A 24,602-nucleotide genomic window follows, 5' to 3' on the forward strand; every position below is an offset into this window, starting at 1 on the left:
CTAATCAAATGACATCGTGATCAATTCAGGAGTTTAGGTAAAGAGAAGATTTTTAACTTTTTTTGAGTTTTAGTTTTTTTTTTTTTTTTTTTGTCTTTTTGCTATTTCTTGGGCCGCTCCTGCGGCATATGGAGGTTCCCAGGCTAGGGGTCCAATCGAAGCTGTAGCCACTGGCCTATACCAGAGCCACAGCAACACGGGATCCGAGCCGCGTCTGCAACCTACACCACAGCTCACGGCAATGCTGGATCCTTAACCCACTGAGCAAGGGCAGGGACCGAACCCGCAACCTCATGGTTCCTAGTCGGATTCGTTAACCACTGCGCCACGACGGGAACTCCCTAGTTTTGTTTTTTTTTTTTAATTTGGATAATTAAGCTCCAAATATGAGATAAGATCTTTGAAATGGTTTGCTTATAAACAAACTACAGTGAGTCAGTGTTTAAGCAAGCAGTGAAATAACCCCAAAAGGCAATGGCCCTCCTACACTGCAAGTAGGATTCTGCCATTAATTGTAAATGTTTCAAACTTCTAATTTCCTTTCTAGTCAGAAGGAACTCTGTGACAAGTTTCGCTGTCTCCTAGTGAACTACTGAAGGGTAGAATGAGTAATGACAGGTTAACTCCTGAGTCGACTTATCAAAGGCTGAATCCTAAAAATACATCATCTTATGCAGTAGATGTCTGACATTTAGCGGCATCAGTTCAACAACTCTTCTCTCTGATGCTATCTAAACTCTGTGCACATTGAATAAAGCATCAAAAGGTATTTTCAACACAAATGCTGGCCAACTCTGCGATTTCAAGTGTTATCAAACAACAATTTTACATTTCTAGATAAGGATTCCAAAGAAATATGAATTTACATCTTGAAAATCTGGAAAGTTATTTTGAAGAACTGTAATTATAGAGAGATACATTTTCTTAATTGTCTATTCCCCAAGCCTAAATTTTAAACGGTGCTTCAAAGCCACAGAAAGAAACATCTCTGGGAGTTCCTGTTGTGGCTCAGTGGGTTAATGATCTGGCTTGTCTCTGGAGGCTCCAGTCCGATCCCTCGCAGGGCACAGTGGGTTAAGGATCCAGCAGCTGTTGTAGAGGTTACAGCTCGGGCTTGGGTTGATCCCTGCTATGGAAACTTCCACATGCCCTGGGTACAGGCAAGAAAGAAAAAGAAAATCTCTATCCCTACAATGAATCAACACAGTTCAATAAGACCTAGAAACCAGTCCCAAGACTAATAAAAACAATTTTCTCAAAACTGTAATATAATAACCCCAACGTATGAACTATCGTATTTGAGCCTCATCTGTGGACAAGAACCACAGCAAGTGATAGGATCTATAAATGTGGCTGTATATAAAATAAATACACGTATATAAAGAACATTTGAACACAACTAAAAAGTAAAAACAAAAACTTTCAAAAATATGACTAAAAAAGGTACTATCATAGGAGTTCCCATCGTGGCACAGTGGTTAACGAATTCGACTAGGAACCATGAGGTTGCGGGTTCGGTCCCTGTCCTTGCTCAGTGGGTTAACGATCCGGCTTTGCCATGAGCTGTAGTGTAGGTTGCAGATGCGGCTTGGATCCCGCGTTGCTGTGGCTCTGGCGTAGGCCGGTGGCTGCGGCTCCGATTGGACCCCTAGCCTGGGAACCTCCATATGCCGTGGGAACAGCCCAAGAAATAGCAAAAAAGACAAAAAAAAAAAAAAAAGGTACTATCATAGACATTTATACAAAAATAAAAATACTAAGGCCTGTAGTATAAGCCAGCATTTGCGTAGTCAAAAAAAAATATGTTGCTTTCATTTCTGGATAATACTTTTGCTGGTTACAGTATTTTAGGCTAATATCTGCTGGTTTCGTGTTTTGGGGTTCCTCCCCACTATGACTCCCCTAGTACATTAAAAGACTTCATTATACTATTTCCTGGCTTATACCACTTCTGACAAGGCATTCTCATCTTTGTCCACTATTTATGTCTTTTTTCCTCTGGTACTTTTTTTTTTTCCCTTACACTGGTTTTCAGGAATTTGATTAGTATGCATCTTGATGTGGTTTGTCTTCATCAGGCCTGAGGTATGTTGATCTTAGTATACATGTGGATTTATAACTTTCACTGAATTCAGAAAGTGGCCACACTTCTTTGAATTTTTTTTTTTTACTCTATCGTCTCTCATTTGGGGATTCTAATTATACTTATATAAGAATATCTGATGTTGCCTGACAGGTCACTGAGGTTATGTTAATTTTATTCTGTATTTTCTCAGGGCTTAAGTTTTGATAATTTCTACTGTCATGCCTTCAAGCCCATCGAGTTTTTTTAACATAAAGTCTATTCTTATATTTAGCTGAACCAGTGAAGTTGTCTTTTCAGATAATATATTCTTTAGCTTTAGAAGTTACACGTGGGGAGTTCCTGTCGTGGCTCAGTGGTTAACGAATCCGACTAGGAACCATGGGGTTGAGGGTTCGATCCCTGGCCTCGCTCAGTGGGTTAAGGATCCGGCATTGCCCAGAGCTGTGGTATGGGTCAGAGGCTACAGCTCCGATTAGACCCCTAGCCTGGAAACCTCCATATGCTGCAGGTGTGGCCCTAAAAAGACAAAAAAAAGAAGTTATATTTGGTTCTTCAGATTGATTTTTCTCACCATGGTTATATTTTCTTTTACATCTATCTACATATCTCTATATATAATATTTTAAAATTACTGTCTGTTTTAAATATACTATTTTAAATAGACTGGTCTATATTCTTTACTAATTCCATTATCCTTCTCATTTCTGGGCCTGTTCTTATCAACTTATTTGCAGCATTTTCACATCAGTAGTAATTTTATCTGTATGCCAGACATCATGAGTGTTAAGCTCAGTATCAGGATTGTGCTGTCTTCCTTAAAAGCATGTTGATGTTTGTATTGGGATCTTTTGCCTATTTGAGCAGGTAACTAAAGTGCTGTGGAGAGGTCTGTTTTAAAGCTTTGGAAGGTAAAAATTGAGCGGCCTTTACCTGAGGGCTGGGTTAGCCTTAATACTCTGGAATGACCTTTCTTGGGTCTTTACAAGTGCTCTGTGTGTTTAATGAGGTCGGTCTAACCTGGCTAGATAAATCTGAGCCTATTCCAACACTGTGTAAGCTCTGGGAACTGTCTGACTCACAGCATGCCCTGCGAGTATTTCTGCCTAGAGTTTCAGCCTGTAAATATGCAGGTTAGAATTGAGCTGAAGATGGAAGAGGACCCCTATGAAGATCTTTGAAACTCTTGCTTTATACATCTCCCTCTCTGTTCTACGTTGCACTCTATCCTGCAAAGTGTAGCTACCACAGATTCCCCAAACTCTCTCTCCACCTCTTCAACACAGCAAAACCACCACGTTCTGCTCAGGTCTCCCCATTCCCTGTGCTTGGGGCTGGTAGGAAGCCCAGTAATCTTAAGCCTTATGTCACGTCACTTGTTTCCCTTCGCTCATGATCACAGTCTTGGAATGTCTATTGTCCCAAAGTCTTAAAATAGCTGGCTTTCTATGGTTTGTTCAGGTTTATAGTTGTTTAAAGCAGGAGGAGCATGTTCCACGCCAGTTACCTCTTCATGGACAGAAATGGGAGTTTAGCACATTTTATTTCTCATGATATCTTTAAATCACCCTCAATTCAGTTTACAGAGAAATTTTTTTTCCCCCACACCTTTAGATAAGAAACTGCTACACAGAGATGGAGGCAAGCTATTATTAAGGAATTCTTACACGCAGACACTGTGTCACAAGAATAATGCAGAAAGAAATATTAGCTTATGGAGGTCCCGTCGTGGCTCAGTGATTAACGAATCCGACTAGGAACCATGAGGTTTCGGGTTCCATCCCTGGCCTTGCTCAGTGGTTGGGGATCTGGCGTTGCCGTGAGCTGTGGTGTAGGTTGCAGACGCAGCTCAGATCCCATGTTGCTGTGGCTCTGATGTAGGCCAACAGCTACAGCTCCAATTAGACCCCTAGCCTGGGAACCTCCATATGCCATGGGAGCGGCCCTAGAAATGGAAAAAAAAAAAAGAAATAGAAAAAAAAAAGACAAAAAATAAATAATAAATAATAAATAAATAAATAATAAATAAAAAAAAGAAACATTAGCTTAAATAGCTTGTTTCCTTTGAAGCCAACACTCAGTAACAAGTGTTAAGGCACACTATTTTCTGAGGGAGGCAAAGCCTCCAGTTTTTCATTTTCATCTCTGCATACTATTAGCCAATCACCTACAGGAATGTGAGAAAGAGCCCTGGTTAAAGTCTGCTTAAAAAGAAGAAAAAAAAAAAGCTTCTCTACCCTACCCTTGTGAAGACTTTATGGTTCTTTTCTTTACCCTTGTAAAGAGCCTATAGTCCTTTCCAGAACAAGGCAAGTTATTAATTACATTTAATCGATAATACTAATATGGTTTCAAATTTACTTTTCCAGGCCCATGGTCTCATGTTTCCTCCTTAAGAACTGAAGGTTAAGGCCAACCTGAACTGAAGCTGTTACCTAGCTCAATCCATTCTCTGAAACTATTGTTTCCATCTCTTGGAATACCTTAGTCTCTCAACCGCTCAGTTTTTCCTACTCTAATTTTATCTAAGATTCTAGAGCCACTTAAATATACTTTTTCTTATACATAAAAATGATCTCATTTATCTAGAAGAGATCTTCTCATTCTTCAGTATTTTTTCACACCATATTGCAATTATTTGTTCATAAACTTACATTCTAGTATACAGGAGATGCTTCGGACTAAATGAAATAAATTCTTGAAGCAAATAATATAAACTTTAAAATCCACCTTTTGTTAAAGAGTCACACGTTCCCTTTGTCGTAGTTCTCTTTAGTTTAAAAAAAAAAAAATCACCTTACCAAGTAAATGTGAATATTCCCTTTCTTTTTTGCAAAACCTGTGGGGGTGGTGAGAGAAGAGCATTTGCCTTGGCAACATTCAGATTAAACCATCTCTACAAATTAAATCATCAGAAAGTTACAAAAGCAGCCAAGCTGATATTGTGGGCAATCGGCTACTGTTTAATTTGCAATTACATGCACAATTTAGAAACCACTTTAAGATAATTCACCCTGGAGAGTACTGTTAACACATAAGCTGCTATAAAATACAATTCAAGGAGAAAAAAAACATCACATGTAATAAGTTAATATGAAGTAAGAATCTTAACTTAGGGTGTTAATCTCCCAAATTGAGAAAAGTAGTCTGTTCCATAATTGTGAAACATAATGATAAAATGTTTATTCCCCAGTGTTGGCTTCTTTATGTCTAGAATTTGCAGTTAAAACTGAATGTAGTCAGGCTTGGAAGCCATCAAGTGCATTATGCTTTACTATAGGTCAACTAAGCAATCTTAGAAAAAATTAAAACAAACAAAATTAAAAAAAAAAAAAACATGCTAGTCTGTTCTGTTTCTGATAACACAGCTGAGTTACTCATACTGTGTTTATTATAACCAACAGCCTTTCAGTAAAAGCTTAATAATAGGTGTCTTTGACAAATGTGCACAAAGCTACAGAATGTGAGATGGTGAACACAGTAACTTATTTATCAGAAAGAGATACGCAGAGAATGTGGGCCAAGTGCAGAAACAGTTTTCAAATGTTATGAAAAGGATGTTGTAATCTACTGAACATTTCAGTCACAGTGGATATATAACCAACCTACTGTCCCGGAAAGTGCCTTCTGACCTCATCATGGCCCGGGACATTCACTAACGATAGATACTCAAAAACATTATTTTTTTTTTTTTCACAGACAGAAATCCTGACTAAGGCTTAGAAGAGAAGCACAGAATCTAAGTCCCAATAACAGCATCAAATATCATACCAGAAAGCCTTAAGTGTAATCAAGAAAGCTTTATTTCCCAAAATAATAATTTTTAAAGTATACAAAGAATACACATTAAAGCCACACCATCTGGAGCACCTTCTGCTTGGAGCTTTTCAGGGCAAAAATGCTCTGTGTGTGGAAAATATTATTGTAATATTTTTAAGTGTAAAGATACTCATGTTATCGATACAGAGAAAATTACCATCAAGATTAAAATATATATCTAAACAGTGACTATATTCAATGGATGGTTATCAGTTTATGAATGTTTCTTGTTCATGGGGTTCATTCTCTTGCCTTTAAGAAACATTAATACAGTTTAACACTTTAATTAGAGGTAACAAGGAAGAAATTTTGTGAAATTAATTCATTAAGTTTATTTATGATTTATGGTTCTGGTTCAAGATGATACTAACAAAAAAAATTGAAAGTTAAATCTTATAGCTAGTTGGTTTCTCTTTCAATTATCCTTCTGTTAGAATTGAGGGATCTCTCCTCTTCTATCGTCACTCTTTCGTTTTTATGTTCTTTGGTTTGCTTTTGTTTTTGTCTCTGTCCATCAAAATGTTTTAGATGACACAAGTTCAAGCTATCTAAAACAAACTGCAACATATATCCCTTCCACTAATCCTATTAACCTCCAGATATCCTTGACCAACTGTCCTGACAAGCTGTATCTAATCTTATTCTGTTCCCAGCCTTACCCTAATCCAGTCTCTGCTTTCTCACTTCTGTTTTTCTCTACATCCGCAGATGGGCTACCCATCACTTACCCAGTGGTGTATCTGTCCTCATCAGACAGCACCAGACACTTTTGATTATTCCTTCCTTCTTCAAACACTCTCTTGGTTTCCTGCCTCACTCTCTGGATAAAGTAGCTTTACACCCCTGGATGGCTAGTCTTCCCTGACAACTGCCCCTCATCTCCACATAGATGTTTTATAGATCAAGACTCCAACCTGTTACTTCTTCCCTTCTTGTTCTATAGACTCTCCCTAAGGGATTTCACCTTCCTCCTCTATATACAGATACCTCCAAAATCTACATCTCCACTCCACTCACCAGTCGTGACCATTAGATCCATAAATATAACTCCCTCCTAGCAATTTCTCCTTAGAAGTGTATAAGCATCGCATGTCCAACATGTCAAAAATCAAACATTATCTCCCAAGCTCTCTTCCAAACCTGCTCTTTTTCCCATTATCCTCTATCCCCGGTCCATTTATTTATATAGCATATACATACCCACATATTTGTACATGAAGTGTGTATGTTGGTGTATAAATACATAGATATATAAACATAAGCCCCTGTTCCACACCACACAAGGTGCTATGTATACCTGCATGTTCTTTGTTCCATTAAGAATTATAAATTAGTGCACTCATCATCCCCCAAGCTAACTCTTTATTCACATTTCTGACCTCTCTTCTTTCTGCTTTATCTTTAGTCAGGTTAAGCATTGTACGGATATATTGTTTTCTAACACAATAGTTTTTTAGTTTTCTCATAAAAAATTATTTTCTAATAAAATGCTGAAATTTTAAATTCTAGTGACTTATATTATTTGTCCAGGCTCCTAGCACATTTGTTCACTCACTTGAAAGTGATCTACACAAAAGTATTGATAAATTAATACCTAACACTTGCCTTGAAAAGAACTATTTAGGTTGTTAAAAATGACCTTACCTTGATTTCAAAGTGGATTATTCTCCTTAGTATCATATAGGTACTGCAAGGTTGTTTTAAGAGCTTAAAATAGGATGTGGCACATGGTAAATTCCATATATTGTCATCATAGTATTACTGTTACTACCAGAATATTATTGATTTGGAGAAAACAGGGAAAGTATGTAAAACCAAGATATAAGCATGTGAGAATTCCCACTGTGACACAGTGGGTTAAGAATCCAACTACTGTGGCTTGGGCAGCTGTGAATCCAACATCCAGGGTTTGATTCCTGGCCTGGGAACTTCTATATGCCACAGGTGCGGCCATTAAAAAAAAAGAAAGAAAAGAAATAAGCATGTGATAAACACAGCTGTTTTCAAATGGTGCCTTTCATATGGTACCTATTCAAAGAGATTCAAGGAAAATAACCTGATTTTATATTTGACCCTGTATTTCTCCCACTCTCACTCTGTTACAGTCCCTTTTCTTCCCTTTCATAAAAATGCTTTCTACATAACTAGTTGATAACACATATAGATAAAAGGTTAAAGTTATCATCAAAACAAAATTAAATAGGTTGGACCATCATTTTGCTATTCTGTTAGTTTTTAATGATTCCCTGAACTCAGAATGTATCTGAATTCACCTTCTGATTCCTGTTGCCCACAGGAAAAGTCAAGATATTGCAAAGTAACAAAACATTTAGTCTTCTGGCTTTTTTATCTTACATTCATGAGAGAGTACACTGCATGCAATAAGAACTTAGTAAAAATTCAAGACAGAAAAAAAAAAAAAAAAAAAAAAAAAAAAGGAGTTCCCGTCATGGCGCGCAGTGGTTAACGAATCTGACTAGGAACCATGAGGTTGCGGATTCGATCCCTGCCCTTGCTCAGTGGGTTAACGATCCGGCATTGCCGTGAGCTGTAGTGTAGGTTGCAGACGCGGCTCAGATCCCGTGTTGCTGTGGCTCTGGCGTAGGCTGGCGGTTATAGCTCCGATTCGACCCCTAGCCTGGGAACCTCCATATGCCACAGGAAGTACCCAAGAAGTGGCAAAAAGACAAAAAAAACTAAGTAAAAATTCAAACTGAATAATACTAATCCATATTTGGTACGTTTTAATTAAATGTGTGTGTATATAGACACACCAACACACAATACTAATCCATATTTGGTACATTTTAATTAAATGTGTGTGTATATAGACATACCAACACATAATAAATTCCACTACAGAGATGCCGCTTGCTTATTTGTTTGAGAATACAAGCTCTCTGAGCTCAGACACCAACTCTGTATTGTTGACTGATTTTTTTTCTGCCATGTAGAAAAGAGGCAGCAGGCATTCCATAAATATTAATGGATGACTGTAAAAAGTACAGTTGTGCTAGTATTTTAATGTCATAATACTATTAATACATAATATTACCTCATTATTTCTGAACATGTACTTAACACTATTCTAAGAGAAGAGTGAAATAATCACCTGCTACCAAAAATCAGCATCTAAAGCATGGTTAACCATTTTAAGTTCAGAAATAAAAACATATAAACACAAAATCCTAATTATGTCTGTAAGTTACAAAGCACATTCTGATGTTAGTTACTAGTCAGCAATATGCCTCCTGCCTAAAGCTGTTGATGCCCTCCCATGTAGTTCAAGAAAAGACAAGTTCAGATAACTGCTGAGTCATCCTTCTTATCACCAGCATGGAAATTCACCAGCAGGAAGGCTGATTCAGCTATAGTTTATAGTTTTTACAAACGATCTTGTACTCTTGTAGAGCTAAACATGCTGAATTAGTATAATAAAGGGATTTGAAGGCAAACGATGAGAAGTAAAGAAAAAAGAAGTCATTCAGGAAACTATACTTTCATAAATATTGTGAAACAACTCTAGCTCCTCCTTCCCAGACTCTTGCTAGATCATTCCTCCTCTAAAAAGTGGAGACCCTGGGATTACCTCTTTAAGCCTCTTTTCTGTCTATAGTCCTTCTCTAGATGAATGTGTCCAGTTCCTTGGCTAAATTAATAAATCCAAATCTGATGACTCTCAAATCTTTATCTTCAGCTGAAACCTCACCACTTTATTCCAGGCTTGTAAACAGAAATACCCACTCACCCGAGAGTTCCCATCATGGCTCACTGGAAACAAATCTGACTAGTATCCATGAGGATGCAGGTTCAATGCCTGGCCTTGCTCAGTGGGTTAAGGATCCCGCATTGCCATGAGCTGTGGTGTAGGTTGCAGACATGGCTCAGATCCCATGTTGCTGTGGCTGTGGTGTAAGCCAGCAGCTACAGCTCTGATGAGACCCCTAGCCTGGGAATTTCCATATGCCACAGGTGCGGCCCTTTAGCTTGAAAGAAAGAACAAGGGAAAGGAAGAAAGAAAAAAAGAAAAAACGACCGACCCACTCACTAGCTTCACTTCTCTATCAAGTAGGCATCTCAAAATGATCGCTGCCAAAATTCTTTATCCACTCCTCTAAACTCACTAATATCCTACCTCTACCTTCAACCCCCACCCCCAACAGGTATTTTTTTTTTATCCCAAAAACTGGCACCATCATTGCCATAAATGCTCAAGCCAAAAACTTTGGGGTCATCCTTGACTCTTCGAGTCACTGAATCCAACAACGAACCCTCTCACCTACCACTCAATACTATGTTATTGGGAAGTCATCTTTTGCCTGGCCTCTGTAGCACCACCTTACCTGGACACTTCCTCTCTTGTCCTCCAAAAGCTACTCATCTGGAGTCAGAGCAGTCATTTAAAAACCTAAGTCAGATGATTCTACTTTCTGGCTCTCAAATCAAGTTGCTTCCCATCATGCTTAGAATAAAGTTCACATATCCTGGCATGTCAGGCCCTATATGATCTGTTCCAGGGATATCTCTGCCATCATTTCTGCCCACTCTCGTTCATTCAAACTTCCCAGCCACAGTAGCTTCCTTGAAGACCTCAAACATGTCCAGCTCAGCACTCTCTTCTGATCTTCAAAATATCCTTGACCTTGTGCCTGGTACCTTCTATTCAGACTGCTGCATGGTTTGTTTCTTCACTTTATACACATCTCTGATCAAAGATACCTTTTCCTATCACCCTATCTAAAACAGAAAATTGCTCCATCAGGCACACTCTCTTTACCCTAGTTTTCTTAAAGCATTTAAAAATGAGGGACATAATAGTATGAAATTTTTTTGGTCTTCTATTCTGCTTCCCCCATTAGTACAAATGCTTTATGAAGGCAGAGACCATATCTGTTTTATTTATCACTGTATCCCCAATGCCTGTAACAGTCCCTGATGTATAGTAGATGCTTACTATTTATTGAAAACTGAATAAATTCAAGAATCAGGTTTTAGCTATACATGATTCACATGCACAGATGTCAGGATATTATTTACAGCCATCATATACCTGCACTTAAAATATATTTACAACCACCAAAGTGGTTTCAAATACTGACATGTGAATGTCAAAAAGGGATCTAGGTCTGTAGAAAACTACAACAATTGCTCACACTAAGTTCCTCATACAAATATAAAAATAGGCAAGCTTCATTGGAGTACTCTTTCTACTACAGACAATACACACACACACACACACACACACACACACACACACACACACACACCGATTCAGAAAATCTCCAACAGGTTCTATAATAGTTCTCCTCCAAGAGAATAACCAGAGTTTCCAGGTCCTTAAGAGTTTTTGAGATAAAGAATATGAAACAAAAATGCGCTTACCTCCCTTTTTCTACCAAGAGCAAGACATCCAGTTTTTCTCCATTTTGAACCATTGTGCTAATTGCTGGAGGGAAATAAGAAAAGTGTGAACATTTTTTTTTTTTTAATATTGCACTCAATATCTTTAAAGACTACTGAGTTATATGTTTGGAAGTGAGCCATCATGATTTTATGCAAAATCTACTATTTCCATATGCAATAAAGAATTGTGTCCAGAATATAAGATGGGGGGGGGGTACTTACTTAGTTCTTGCAGTCTTCTTAAGTTCATTCTATCCTCCTGACCTTCTTGCATTTGAAGGCAAAAACGCAAACTAGATTTGTCCATAGCAAACCAGCCTTTTCTCCACTGATCCAGGGCATGGCAGTCTTTGTAGTAGAGTTGACCAATCAAATCATAGTCAGCTTCTGTTAAGTTTTCAGCAACAAAGGGAACAAAATGCTGTTAAAACAAATACAAAAAAAAAGTAATAAAGACAGTGAAAATAGGAAATCCCTTACATAGTTACCAATTTGAGGGAAGGTGGCAAAATTTATCTTTCTATTTTGAAGATGAAGAAATAACCCAGATTTTAAAACAATTATTTAAACTTGTTATCAGTCTTAAAAACTGAAGTGCTATAATGCAATTTCAAATAGCAGTATATTAAATAATTTTTGATACATATGGAATTAAAACAGGAAGACATTCTCTTTGCTGATTTGTGGCATTTTTCAAAATGTCGCCCTTCAATGTTTGTCTTCATTTGCATCTTTCACTGAACTTGTTCTTTCCCTCTGCGTGTATACAATGAATAAGATCTCTACCTATAAAAGGGCACACTCGAAAATGACTTTACAGTATTGAAAAGATCTCAATCATCAAATCATGGCCTTGATTCGAAGAATAACTTCTCCAAGGTCCTACATTAATTTCTTCTCTACCTAAGGCACTAGGAAGGTACCTCTTAGCCTCTTCTGACTACAACCTACGAAAACCTAATGACATATAAACAGTCTTCCAAGAATCTTACATAAAATTTTCATGGTGAAGAATCCTCTCTGGATTTAGGTAATAAAACAATATTTAAATACCTTGGCTATTGCTTCTGTCCATTTTCTCTGAGCTTGGGATGTTTCAGCTCCAAATAAAAATGCACGTTCTGAAGGTAAATAGATCTCAAAGGTAAAGATGGGCCTATGGCACACAAGAATAAATAGATACCAGTGGTTATGTTTAGATTTTATGAAAAACAATAACAAGAAGATCAAGCTTTTAATTAAAGTCCTTTTGAAAACTCAGTAATGCTGTGAAGTCTATCTACCACCTACCTACCATATTTCTCTGTTGATAGTTCATATTTTATTCAAACGAGTTAAATGGCATAGAGTGAATCAGACAAAAGGAACACTCTTCTGACTAATGACTCTACAGCATGAACTTGCTGATGCCCTGATGTGGCCAAGGGCTCTCTTTTGTCTCCTCTTCCCCCCCAGGCCACTCCTTCTTGGTTATTCTGACCCACTGTTCAAAGAAAAGATTGTCTAGATGGTTCTCTACTTAGCCCTCTTCTTGTCTTACTTCACACATTTTCCTTTGGTCATCTCATCTCACCCCCAAATTTCAACTCCTTAATACAGATAAAATTAGGGTGACATCCATCCATGTCTTGAATTTTCCCCTCAGTTCCTCACCCACAGCTCCAACTATTTTTTGGATCATGCTAAATGTGTTCGTTGCCATTACCTAAATAACTCAAAATACCGTATATCAAAGTCATCTTCCTTCCTCTCCCCTCCTCACCCCAAATCTAATATATCTCCTTCATGTTCTAATTTGGCAGCATCACCATCTACCTCATCAACAAGATCAAAATCTTGGAGTCTAATTTATTCTTCCCCTTGACATCAGCACTGTACCCATTCAGTTAGATATTTAATGTTATCAGTTCAGTCTTAAGAGATTCTCCACCCACAGTTTTTCTTTTAAATTATCTCTTTCTCAAGCTAAACTCCCAGTAATTATAGTCTCTCTTCCTCAGTTCCTTCTGTATCATTTCAGTTAGCTCTCTTCCTAAAATATAAATCTGTAGGATGCCTCAGTGGCAACATTACTTGACGGAAAATTCTATAATATGCTATTGAAGGCGATTAAGAATCTTGCTGTAGCACTTTTTTTTCTAAACCACATCTCATTGTAGATGCTTTCCCTTGCACAATTACTTATATAAGTGACATTCCATCAAGAATGTCTGATTTTTTGAATATGATTATATGCTGACATATACCAATATGTAAATCATTTAAGCAAATTAATACATATAGGATGTACTCATGTTAACATTCCACAGTGAACAACATTAATCTGATTATTCATATAGAATAAAAGCTCTATTAAGATTAAAATAAGACGGAACACTGTAAACCATCTATAACAGAAAAAATAAAAAATCATTATTAAAAAAGATTAAAACAAAAACAAGCCAAGTAATAACAAGTTTTGTTCATACAAAAAAATCAAATTAGACTTACCAGAAAACAGTAGTCATGTCAATTGGTATATATTGGTCATTATGTAATAAAGTGGTATTTCATTAATTTTATGTAAATAACATAGCTTTGTAAATATCTCATATAAAAGTTTTATTAAAATACTATGCTTCTATAAAATTGATTTTTGTAGGTTTTAGTATTTATACTTTTTCATTAATTACATTACAAAATGTAATAAGAAACTGACATCAAAGATCTTAGATGGTCGATTTCCAAAAGTCTTCACAGAAATCCTATTAAACCATTTTGTTAGTCAAATATATTAAATAAATAATGCTTATCATTTTAGTTAGTACTTTTTTGAGTTTTTTTAACCCTAAAAATGCCAAAATAGATCTTTAAGGATTTTAACATTTCAACATGCTGTTACATAAGTTTAACAGTTTATCTTATTATGAAGAAACCACTGAATATTTTTCTTTGTAATCTATTTTAACCATGATACATTTAATGAAAACACAAATTTTGCCATTAGCCACTATTTTAAACAATGAGTAAATCATAAAAATTAAGAGATTACATGTTCAAGAATGGAATGATATAAATTTAATTAAAATTAGATATAAACACGTCAGCCTTTCATATTATTTAGTACAATATTTTAATTTTCCTACTTCTTAGTGGATTCCCTAAGGAATTTTCACAAGTTGCAAAATAAGTAGACTTCAAGAAATCATTAAACTCTTCTACAAGAAGCAACTGAGGAACTGAAATGATAATACCTCACTCTTTACCTGCTATGATAAAAATCAGAAAGTACTTTCAACTCCTACCGTTTAGTGAGAGACCTACCCAGTATTTATGCAGAAGTCTTCTTTGTTTACAGCCAGGCAGATAACATCATTGATATTAATGGTGCCATTAGGGGTGGTAGACTTATCACTTTCATAGTAACTCAAGAAGCCTCCTTCCAAAACACACCACTTTTTATTCGTCTCTAGGAATTTAAAATAAAACAAATAATAAATTGAGCTATACTGTAAACCTAATTTTAAAAATACGTGGTTTTAGGAGTTCCCGTTGTGGCTCAGCGGTTAATGAACCCGACTAGTATCCATGAGAAGGCAGGTTCGATCCTTGGCGTCACGCAGTGGGTTAAGGATCCGGGGTTGCCGTGAGCTGTGGTGTAGGTCACAGACGCGGTTGGGATGGCATGTTGCTGTAGCTGTGGTGTAGGCCAACAGCAGTAGCTCCAGTTCAACCCTTAGCCTGGGAATCTCCATATGCTGCGGGTTCGGCCCTAAAAAGACAAGTCAAAAAAAAAAGTGGTTTTAACTAATGACTGTATTCAAGTAAATAAATGTATCAATTTCCTATTGTATGTAAAAAGCATGCTATTACTGCATGGGATAAAAAGTCACACTTTCTGCTCTCAAAAAATTTACAGACTTGTAGCCAGGGATGTCCAAGACAAAAATAACTATGACATTGATGACCAGAGAAACTGGCAGATCCATAAAGAGACTGCTGTAAAAACAACTGTAAAAGGGCAAAGACTGATGTTTGTACAGAGTCTAAGGAGGGAAAAAGGTAGGGGTAAAAAATAAGAGCATGGGAGTTCCCGCTGTGGCATAGCTGTTAAGGATCTGACGTTGTCACTCCTGAGATGTGGGTTCAATCTCCAGTCTATCACAGTAGGTTAAGGATTTGGAGTTTCCATAGCTGTGGCATAGGTCACAGCTGAAGCTTGGATTCGGTCTCTGGCCCAGGAACTTCCATATGCCATGAGTGCAGCCAAAAAAGAAAAATAATATAATAATAATAGTGTGGGTGATGTTAGGTAGGCGTGGTAGATTCCACAGTGCCCTTAATGCCCTGTTGAGTGGACTTAAAATCCATCTTGTAAAAGTTCAAAACAGTATGGGCAGCAGGCTAAATCCCGATCAACACTTGTTTTTGTCAATAAAGTTTTACTGAAACAGGGCCACACTTTTCATTTATACTTAGTCAGGGTCTGCTTTCCTGCTACAAGGGCAGAGACGACTTGCAAGAGACCATCTGGCCCACAAAGCCCAAAATATTTCTGGTCCTTTTTGAAAAAGTTGGCTGAGCTTTGATTTTATGGTTCATGGTGAGCCACTGAGATGGTTTTGGTAGAAGAAGAATATGATCAGATTTAAAGCTCACAGCCTCTGTTTCTTGTGAGAAATTGGATTTGAGAAGGTGAAGCCAGAGGCAGAAAACCAGTCAGGACACTGTCAAAAGAAGTCTAAGTGAAAGATGGAGACCACAAAGCAGGGCAGTGGAAGTAAGAATAACGTGGGAGGATTGGGGGACAAGAGGGAGACAGACAGGAGATGATGGGGGTGGTGGATAACAGTAATGGTTACATCATTTTCAGCTTTGATTCCAAGGTGAGCAGTAATGACTACTTTTATTTCAAATAATAATAATAATAATAAAGTAGAGGAGTTGCTTTTGTGGCCCAGTGGTTAATGAACCGGACTAGCATCCATGAGGATGTGGGCTTGATCCCTGGCCTTGCTCAGGGGGTTAAGGATCCGGCGTTGCCGTGAGCTGTAGTGTAAGTCACAGACGTGGCCTGGATCCCGCACTGATGTGGCTGTGGTATAGCCCAGCCGCTGTAGCTCCAATATGACCCCTAGCCTGGGTCATATGCCACAGGTGTGGGCCCACAAAAGACAAAAAAAGACCAAAAAAAAAAAAAGTGCATGTAATAGTGCTAGTGCATATAATCTGAGTTTCCCGTGAGACACAATGAATGAGAGACATCTCCTGGAAATCCAAGTAGGAATAGCTATAAGGCAGATCAACTTATGGATTTGCTTCTTGAGGGCAAGAAATAGTCTCAATAACCAGAAGGTCTTTTGAATACAGGTAGTAGTTGAAAATAAGCAGTAACCAAGCACGAAATCATAAGGAATTTAAAATTGTAAGGAACAATGGAGATAGAAGCATCCGCAAAAGCAATGAAACGAGTGAGAAAAGACAGTGCATAAAACAGAAAAGGGGTAGCACATTTTAGAAAGGGATGATTACCAACATTAAATATAGAAAGAGGTCTAATAAAATTAGAGCTGAAAATACCAGTTGGTCATCAAAATAAGGCGGTCACTGCCCGCTCTCCTGAGAGTTCTGTCGCCCTGGTCACCATCATCAGGTGGACCCTTTAGAGGTTAGACCTGTTGTTGGAGGGAATCTAGCCTCCAACTGAAGTGGTGAGAAAAACCTTCACACAAAAACACAGCTTTTGAAATAATCACTTAGGACTGAAAAGGCATGTTTCTAAAGTAGCAAAAACATGCATTCTGTGCTCTGAGCATTCCATAACTCTGAGAAAGAACTTTCTGAGGAAAGTCACAGAAAGGGGAATCTGCCAAAAAATTTATGTGGCCAAAGAAAGAGACCGCAGGCTCACATCAGATGCCAGGCCCCAGGAGTCTTCATGACAGGTGTTCAGGAGTTTGTACCTTTCTCAGTAGACAAGTGGGAGCTGTTGGAAGGTCTCAAACAAAAAATGCCAAGTGCATGATGCATAAAATAAATGTAAATGCAGAGTCAAATTATGTTCATTCTAATGAGAAACAAATGACAGATCTCTTTTAAAAGGTGAGGACAAACTCATTGTCAGTGAGAAAGATGGGTTTCAGGGGATTTAATCCTGTAGCATCATCACCATAACCATTGATTAGCTTCATATGTATATGTGAAAACAGGCCAGAGGTAAGGCAAGGCATGCACAAATATTACCTTGGAGGACTTATAATAACAAAGCCGTGATAGGCAATCTTGACACTTCTAGTGACTTGGAAAACAAACAAAAAAAAAGCTTTAACAGAATTCTATTGGATGGTATTGTTCATCTTAGGCTAATTCAGACAGGGCATCCTCTCTGCCACAGAAGAAATCTTACTGTTGAATCAGTTGCCAGAAGATGTCCACCAGAAATGAAACTGGGGCCACAGAATCGGGCAACTCCTAGGACACAAGCTGCTTAACAGATGTGAGGTTGTGTGTATGGTGGCTGGAATGACTAGAGGGATTGTTCATTCTTTCCACCATCTTGACATTTAGATTCGGGGAGAAAAACAGTACTGGGACTGACTCAAGCACAGGGACCGAACTCCAGACATGACCTTCTGAAACAGTCCTAGGAAGCGAGATGGATACTCTCATGTAGTTGGGTACCTTGGTTGTCAGCTATAGGTTACACCTAAACTTAAAGGCTACCTGGAAACCAGAAGCAGTTTGAATCAGGACAGCCCCTCTGCTATTCTTCCTCCTCCTCATCCCTTTACCATCACAAGCATGTGTCATGCAGTCTTCTACATGTGTCTTACATAAACTCACTGAATCCTCAGAACAACTCCAGTAGGTCAGTCCTATTATTACATGGCCTGATCCTTATATCCTGTCCTTAGGCACAAAATGGTTTACTGACTTTCCCAACATCACCCAAGTATTAGCACCAGAGCTGGGGGTAAGACCCAGGCAGCCAACGAGTCCTCCTGTTTCCTTCATAAATTTCTACCCTGTGCCTGGTAGATGCTTGGGGCGTGTATGTCCATTTTTAAAATGTATCAGGGTATAGCACAGGTCATACCTTCATATACATATGTGTACAATGAATGTGAGACAGTTAAGGTGAAACTACTATTTTTTGAAACCATGAAGTGGTTTCTTGATGAAGAATTTCCTAGACTGAGGGTATTCGGCATCACAGGAGAAAGGAATACACAATAGGAATGCTTTTCATTTAAAATAAATGTGTTTCAGCCTTAGAGAAACATTTTTAAACTATAGAAGCAAGGCATTTATAGAACAAAAGCTCTTCAAAATTCCACAGTGCTAATCTATAAAATTAAATATAAACAGAAAATATAGTTTCTAGTAAACCGTATCAACCACTTTCTTTTTAAACATCAAACACTGTGTCAACAAATCAAGGTAAGATACCAAGGGGGAAAAATACAGTTGAGGGGCGAAAACAGAAAACAAAATCAGGATGCTATTATTCAGCTCTACACTTAGGTTTAACAAGAGCTATCAATCTTTCCTTTCATGAACACTAAATTGGGAAGAAAAAGAAAAATACAGATCAGTCTTCATAACCAGAGGCTAGAAGATCTTCAAATCCTGAAAACCTGAACTGACAGTTTGAAGCCTCTGTAACTCTCTGAAGGACCTGCATGCATTTTATTCCTGACTTTTTTCTTTGTTTTTAATCATTCTGCTCTATGGCCATCCTGACAAGCGTGGATGGAGTGATGTAGTCCAGATGCTTGCTGTTCAGAGGCAAAGGTGACAGCCACACTTTAATCTCTAAATCCTTCGAAATAATTCAATTTTTCCATAAAGCTGGTGCTCAATAGGAGTACCAACCACTGCAGAATCCTGACAGAAAAGAAGAAGAAAAAAAAAAAAAAAAAAAAAGAACCACCAACACTTTACATTTCTTGGTAGCTCAACTTTTTCTTCTTCATTTTTAAGGAGGCTCTTTCTGAACAAAATGTGTTTTGTGTCCACAATTACATATTTTATTTATTTACTTTTGTCTTTTGTCTCTTTAGGACCACACCCATGGAATATGGAGGTTCCCAGGCTAGGGTCAAATCCGAGCTGCAGCTGCCAGTCACAGCCACAGCAATGTGGGATCCAAGCTGCATCTGTGACCTACACAACAGCTCACCACCATGCTGGATCCTTAATCCACTGAGCGAGGCCAGGGACTGAACCCGCAACCTCATGGTTCCTAGTCGGATTCGTTTCTGCTCCACCATGATGGGAATTCCCAATGACATATTTTATTACGCAGTTCAAAACTAAAATATTAACAAATAACTATAAATGGAGTATAACCTTTAAAATTGTGAATTAATGTACTGTACATCTGCAATATTGCATAGAAACTATACTTGAATAAAAAATGTTAAAAATGTATTAATGAGCCAGCTGTCACCTAACACTGGTAGTAATGTGATTAGAGAAATGCCCATTTATTCAATAAATATTTATCAAGTGATTACTACGTGTGGACCCTGGTTTAGGCACCAGAGATTTGATAATCCTGAATAAACTAAAAATGCTAATGCCTCAAGGAACTTAGACTCCAGAGGGAGGAGAAATCAAAGAAGGAGGGATCATCTCCCTGCAATGTATGCTACGGTGGAAATAAATGGCATACGATGGAGAAGAGCCGGCAGCAGGTGCTGCTTTAGCAGGCAGCCAAATAGGTCTCTCCAACCAGATAGCACAGAAGTGATCCCCAAGACATGAGAAGCAGTCAGGCTAGGGGAAGTGCCCTCCTTGCAGAGTGAACAGCCACTGCAGAGGTCCAGAGGAGGCAGAAAAGAATGTGGCACGCTGCAGAAACAGACAGGAAACCAGTGTGACCAGGCCTGTTGCATAAGAAGGAAGGATGTGAGATGAAAGGAGGAAAGGGATGAGAAGCTCTTTTAAGTCCATATAAGGGATATGGTTATAGTCTGCAATGGGAAGCTATTCAACATATTTGAACGATGGAAATACAAGACCTGAGTTACGTTTTTAACAATCCTTAATTAACACTGCTTTTGGGAGAATGATTTGAGGGAAGCTACTGGCAAATAAGTAGGGTGGGGGGAGGTATTACAGCCCAAGCAGGATGTGATGATGGCTGGGGATGATATTAGTGAAGATGGAGAGTAGCTGACTGATTCATGGGCTATTTTGAGTTTGAAATGATAGCCCTTCTGATAAATTGGATGGAAAAAACGAAGATCATAAAAGAATACCTTGCCAGGAGATTATTTTCCAATGAAGTCATTTCTATGTGCTATATAGTCAAAGTGCAAAAGTTCAATTTCATATTACTTAAAAGAGAATGCTCCAAAATGAGAGAATAATCCCTAATTAACTTGTACATATGGTGAAGGTACCAGTTTCTGGTTTTTGAAACAGATTTTAACAAAAACATCCATAGTTAATGCAGAAAAGTTAAAAAGAAAAGAATGATTTAGTTACAACTTAAAACATTCAATTCAGTCCTCATAAGACTAAGAAAAATAATCTATTTCAAGGACATATTACAAAAAACTGTTAAATCTGTAAGTATTATAACCAGAACTGCCAAAAAATAAAGGCTTACTTTTCACCTTCAGAGTACTTATGACATACTGAGTGAGAAGCTTTAGGAAGAAAATCTTGTATTTCAAATTCCTTGTCTCATATTTGTATGAATAGTTTGAAGGGTGGGTTTAAGATATCCTGCAATTTAGAAGAAACATTCTAGGAAACTTGTAACTTAATAACAAGAATATCAATTGCCCTATTATTCAATTATTTTAGTAATCGCCATCATCAATTCACAGATTATTCTGGCACTCTTTCCCTTCTGATCACTCAACTTTCAAATACTTAACAGTTAAATACTGATAAGGAGCAATCGAAGATGAGAGAAACACAGTAAAACCCATCTTTTATTATTGGTTAGATTAAGAAAAGGAAGATATTAAAAACCATTTGCTGAAGGAACCAAACCCATCTAAACTTAAAGAGTAAAAACAGTCTGCCATCTTAGTGTCACCAGGCCATCACACTCTGACCAAGGCCAAAGTTTTACAATTAACAACTATAGCACAAATCAGATGTAAAACTATGCTTCATGCTGATTTCCTCCATTGTTCATGTGAAATCAGCATAATATCAACTCTCTTGCAGAGCTTTTATTTATTTATTTATTTTGTCTTTTGTCTTTTCAGGGCCACACCCATGGCATATGGAGCTTCCCAGCTAGCCAGCCTATGCCAGAGCTACAGCCAGCTGCATCTGCAACTTACACCACAGCTCACGGCAATGCCGGACCTTAACCCACTGAAGCGAGGCCAGGGGTGGAACCCGCAACCTCATGGTTCCTAGCCGGATTCGTTTCCACTGCGCCACGTCGGGAACTCCTCTTGCAGAGCTTTTATGAGGATTACAATTAACATAGATCAAATATGCAAAGCAATGCCCACATATAGTATATGCTCACTAAAGGACAGCTACTGTTTATAGGAAAATATAATAAAGTATAATTAATCCCAGTATAATTCTGCTCAGGGTAATAGTTTTTTTTTTTTTTTAAATAAAGCTTTTAACTGAAATAATCACTTCAAATACACAAAGATCAGGATTAACACTCCAAAGTGAATTTTTCATCCTATTGTTCCTCTGATTGAGTAACATAGCTAGATTTTACCACCTAAGGAATTAATACCAGGCTCCTGAGCCTCTAAACGCCCACCATCAATTGGCCTTGCAGCTTAATCTCTCTTAAATTCTCTTTGGTCCAGTAAGACAGATCTCATTATATTTTCCTGCTTATATTTCTAACATTGGTTCAAATGTATGTAACATGAGCATGAGGCCTGTATCGTACTCACTTTTGTATTCCTAATGCCCAGCACAGGCCTGACACAAAAGACTGAATGGAGAGCTGGAAAACGCCTATTATGACTCTCCACAAACCTCGGACAGGTCGTTAAATCAAGTTAATTCCCATCATGTTTTTGAAAACATGCTTAAGCTTTAATTTACTCACACACAACACACACACACAAATAGAACAAACTGAACTACATGATACCACTTAGTAGGCTGATAGAATATGTACTGAAAACTTGTCCGTTCTTCCTACATGTTGACATTTATCTGCATTATCTCCCCAGTTAGGATGTCCATCCCGAAGGGAAGGGGCTGAGTTTCACATTTCTTTGGAACAACCCTTACATCCTGAAACAAAATGGGTTGGCCCTAAGGTAGATGTCAGTGCATTCAGCTGAGGATTCACTCAGCATTCCAAACCAGTGGTAAATTGTTGCTGCAGTGAATGAAATAATATCTGTGCCTGCAAGCAGTTATAAATCCTCAAAAAAATACTTCTCTACTGCAAGATCAAACCTAACATCTGAAGAGGGAAAAAAAATCAAAATTTAAACCTAATTGTTTTGATAATGAAAGAAAATTTTATCAGATAGCAAAAGTGAAAAGGAACAGAAAAGATACCTTCAAGCAGTTTTTTTTCTGAAGAGAGTTTAGAAGCAGCAGCTGGAGCCTGATACAAAAAGTCACAGAGGAACATGGATGGGGAGGACTCTTGACTTAATCCACCTTCAGAATGTATGTCGTGTTGAGGGAAATCTAGAAAAATTACAGAAATAACACATCTGAAATCCAAAATGTTAAACCATTTCCCCCTTTGCTTATGAATATCTAGGTGAGTTTTGAAGAAGAAAAACTACTTCAAATATAGAACACATATCTAGAGGTCTCTATTTTACTTTGCACAAAATTTGTAAATAAGCACTTCAATTGTGTTTATTATTCATATATGAAAATCAGATTTCATTTTGGTGAAAATGATTAGGTGGGATGAACTATCTTAATCGTCCATTTATAGGAGTAAAGACACATAAAAGATTTAGTTCCTAAACTTTTCCTTGAAATGAAGTAAAACATGGATCTGAATCAACTTCCATCTTTTTGGTAATTATATATATTTTTTCCTTCTGATGGTTTTCTGATTTGAGAAATAGACAGATTTGTGTTTCAGTCCTTTTATGATAAATCAGGAGAGACCAGGCTAATGAAGGGAATAGTGACTAACCTGAGAATTTGTTATGGTAGAGAAATTCCATCTGCAGACTCTGCCCTGCCTTCTTAGCCAGCAGATAGGGGGTGCTATGCTCAGGATCACCTGTTGCACACATAACATCTGCTCCACTGAACAGCAAAGCCATTGTTTCCAGAACATCCGGTTTCACCACGGCAGCACACAGAGCCTGCTCACGAAAAGATAATATAACTTAAGAGAAGAAAATATAATTCCAGCTATTAAAAGGAGTGAAAGTGTGCCAACTCATTTATGAGATGAAGCCTGTATTCCTTTTTAACAAAGAAATCTAATAATAATTATGCCCTGAATTAAATCACAGATACAAAAGGGCTCCTTTGCATGAATTCAAATGACAATCCATGATTTCTAAGTCTCAGTGCATTGTTTTTGTTGCTATGATGTTCCAAATCTTCAGATTTATCATATTTACCATGGAAGATATTTTTATGCTTACATACTAAGATAATGGCTGATGCTTAGAAAATTCAAAGTATTTCAAAGGTAATAACCAAGAAGCCACTAAATGTTTTGTTTTGTCATATGAATGTAGTATGCATGTACGTCTGTTTTTTTTTTCCAGCCCAGTCAGAGTTTGCAGAATCTTTAAATTACTGATATGCTTTGGGAATTTAAAAAATGAGCATAAATTAAGGATCTTTTCTTTTGGGAGAGGGGATGGGTAGGGAGGAAAAATAACAAGCAAGACACAATAAGAAATGATTGACATGTTACACATCACCATTGTACAAACAGTGAAACTCCGGGAATCCAAGTTTTTTTGCCTTGAAATAATTAGCTGCCTTCACATCTCTTTCCATTCCCTCTTCCATCTTTCTTACTTTACTGGTTTCCCATTTGCTTTTATTTTATTTCTTTCATTTGCTTTTAAACTCTCTTATTTGCACCCTGATTTCACCTGACTTCTTAGCCTTAGGTTCACCATTCACCTTCTTCCCGACATGGTGCCCCTGGACAGATCACTGGTTAATTTGCTGTCTGGAATGCAACTTCAGGACAATCACTGATTGATTATCCCATGGGGTAGCTCAGGGCAGAATATACAACCAAGAAGTCCCAGGACACATTCACAGTTCCAGCCTAGAGGGTCTACTACTGAAAAAGTACTCATCTTTTCTACCATGGTCTGGCTGATGTCTAGAACCTCCTTCACATCGGAATAAAGGCACCTGA

General features: G+C 37.7%; 1 protein-coding gene across 9 annotated transcripts in view; it reads right to left on the reverse strand.

The window, feature by feature from the left end:
• ARAP2 (ArfGAP with RhoGAP domain, ankyrin repeat and PH domain 2) overlaps window positions 1-24,602 on the reverse strand; it is a 173,541-nt gene that overhangs the window by 78,186 nt on the left and 70,753 nt on the right. For all 9 annotated transcript variants that reach the window (XR_014812289.1, XR_014812288.1, XM_013978574.3 and 6 more), the window contains 6 exons: window positions 23,403-23,577; window positions 22,802-22,936; window positions 14,609-14,753; window positions 12,359-12,461; window positions 11,528-11,726; window positions 11,285-11,348 (listed from right to left, as the gene is read on the reverse strand). Coding sequence is in view for 7 of the 9 variants with exons in the window: in XM_013978574.3 (XP_013834028.2) it covers window positions 11,285-11,348; window positions 11,528-11,726; window positions 12,359-12,461; window positions 14,609-14,753; window positions 22,802-22,936; window positions 23,403-23,577 (821 nt within the window). In the remaining 2 variants the exon portion in view is untranslated. The remainder of the gene's footprint in view (window positions 1-11,284; window positions 11,349-11,527; window positions 11,727-12,358; window positions 12,462-14,608; window positions 14,754-22,801; window positions 22,937-23,402; window positions 23,578-24,602) is intronic.

Source organism: Sus scrofa, chromosome 8 (genome assembly GCF_054392235.1).
Source record: "Sus scrofa isolate SSC_HxYL_T2T_F1_AM1 chromosome 8, Sscrofa_HxYL_maternal_Yorkshire_Landrace_v2.0, whole genome shotgun sequence".
Lineage (NCBI taxonomy): Eukaryota > Metazoa > Chordata > Mammalia > Artiodactyla > Suidae > Sus > Sus scrofa.